Genomic DNA, 2,349 nt, shown 5'->3' with positions numbered 1-2,349 from the left:
GATCTTTTGCCACAATGCATAGAATAGCATATTGAACATTTTAACCTTCATACCATTACTAAATTATCAATATCAAGTGATTTATATCGTCTTACTTTGGATAATATTGATGCTGCAAATGTCACTTTTGTCCTTAAATTTAGATGTTCTTGTCTCAGTCTTAGTGGGTGTAATGTTAGCCGTCATAGTAAATTTAATTAGCATTTTCAAATGTGCACCTCGACTAATGACGAAAAGAAAAGACGAAAACAACGTGTGGTGTTTTGTTTGAGTGTTTGAATTATAGAATCAATGTTTCACTTCGTCAAGTGTTCTGTTCCAGCTGTCTGACTCTGCTAAAAGTTGAGGTTGGAAAATTGTGATCAAAATTTAAGGACCGAGTTTTTGCATTGGGAGGGCACCATTTATCTGATAGAGTGTCGCCGATAGCCAAGCGACTCCTGCACGATTTTGGAGGGTAGTGAATGATTTCAAATAACATTGTTGCTCAATTTGTCTTCAAAAAAATGCAATGAAAAATGAAATTTTCAATTTCGGTCCTTAAATTTGAATCACAATTTTTCGACCTCCTACCAGCATACCAATAAATTACAAAGAAACCATGTATTTAAGATATTTACAACATTTATTTAAAATAAATCATAAAAGTTTTTTTTACAACATTATCAGCATTCAAAATTTACAATTATAAGTATATACAAAACCATTTATACAGATATCTAAGTTAACTAATTATCAAATAAATATATATATTACAATAAGTTGAAAAGTTATTAAATATACAGATACAAAAACCATTTATACAAATTAAAAATAAATATATACAAAAAATAAGTTAAATAGTTATTAGATAATAATACATACAAAACCATTTCTTCAAATTAATTGCAATCAGATAAATAGTTATCAAATCATATACAAAAAAATAAGTTAAATAGTTAAACATATAGTTAAATAGTTATTAAATAAATATATACAAAAAATAAGTTACATATATACAAAAAACAAGTTAAATAGTTAAACATATACAAAATCTAAGTTAAATAGTTATTAAATAAATATATGTACAAGCAATAAGTAGTTATTAAATTGTTACATACAAAAAAAGTTAAATAGTTATTAGATAAATATATATACAAAGAATAAGTTAAATAGTTATTAAATAAATATTTACAAAATATAAGTTAAACAGTACAATAAATTAAGCTGGGTGGTGCAGCGGTGCAGCGGTGCAGGCGACAGCGACTGTTTATGGAAAACTTGACCCCGTCCTGTGATAATGATGGTCAGGTGAAGGTGGCTACAACCAAAATTGGGATAATTAATACAGAAATTAAATAGAGAAATGCATAATATTTCAATTTCTCCACACCTTAATTCGGTCCTAACATTTTAATGTTTTTAGACCACCAGTCTTCCAATTGTTTATCTTTTCTAATGCTTTTCATTCAGTCCTTATATTTAGATTGTCCAAAATCGCCTTAATTCAATAGAAACGTTACAAAATTTCATTTAACTAAAACTTACAACGGGGCTGTCGCTGTCGCTCTCAGAGGGTGCTCTGGACGGCGGAGACTGGAGGTCATTGTCAGCGTCTGGGGGGTCATTTAAGGGTTGACTAGACACCTGCAATGACAAGTAGTATTTCAAAATGTCTTTAGGTACAAGCAAATTCATCATTAATTTCTTTTCAGAAGCAACGTTTCAGTACTACAATATAGAGGATAGAAACGACCCTCCGCATCACTTAATGTGGATATTTTACCTTGTAGAGTTGGTTTATTTTCTCCCAGACGCCAACTCGCTCCTTCTTCTGGCTTGCTCTATCATAATAGCGATCCGCCGTCCTAGGGTTGTGGGCCATATGCTTGGCGAGCACCCTCTGCTGCTGGCGGTCTCCTCCAGCGTCTCGTAGCGTGGAGACCGCCATCTTCCTGCATAACGTGGCCGTGAGGGGTGGCAGGACTTTCCCGATGTTGCTGGCATGTTTCTGCCACTCCCTCTTGACGGCCTTGGCCATGGTCTAGAAAACAAACAAAAGAATTAAACTGTGGTCCCTTTCTCAGAGCCTGATTTTACTTTCAAAGCAGTGCGTTTTTTACATGACACAAATTGGGATAACATACATACGATAACTAAATCAGAAATTGCGCAGCCTTTGCCTGTAACTTTCTAAACCACTCTCATGAAAAGTGCTTTGGTCGATATGTTTTATATGCAAGGTAGAAAGAGAGGGGCTTTTTAAACATGGTTTGTCAACACTCACCGTCGAGGAGAGCTTTTTGCCTTTGTCGGTGGTGAAGACCTGCTCCAACCCACCGTCAATGCTCCCCTTGGCCACGTATGCTT

General features: G+C 34.3%; 1 protein-coding gene across 1 annotated transcript; it reads right to left on the bottom strand.

Moving 5' to 3' along the window:
* Window positions 1-1,527: 1,527 nt before the first annotated feature.
* On the bottom strand, window positions 1,528-2,346 carry LOC110458507 (the record flags this gene model as incomplete). The annotated part of the gene is made up of 3 exons (XM_021510238.1): window positions 1,528-1,626; window positions 1,766-2,023; window positions 2,267-2,346. Coding segments are annotated over 3 exons (437 nt in total), but the record flags the coding sequence as incomplete, so codon positions are not given.
* Window positions 2,347-2,349: the final 3 nt, after the last annotated feature.

Source organism: Mizuhopecten yessoensis, unplaced genomic scaffold, assembly GCF_002113885.1.
Source record: "Mizuhopecten yessoensis strain PY_sf001 unplaced genomic scaffold, ASM211388v2 scaffold9633, whole genome shotgun sequence".
In the NCBI taxonomy this organism is placed as follows: Eukaryota; Metazoa; Mollusca; class Bivalvia; order Pectinida; family Pectinidae; genus Mizuhopecten; species Mizuhopecten yessoensis.
Note: the sequence above shows the minus strand (reverse complement) of the source record. Positions and strands in the feature narration are given on the sequence as shown.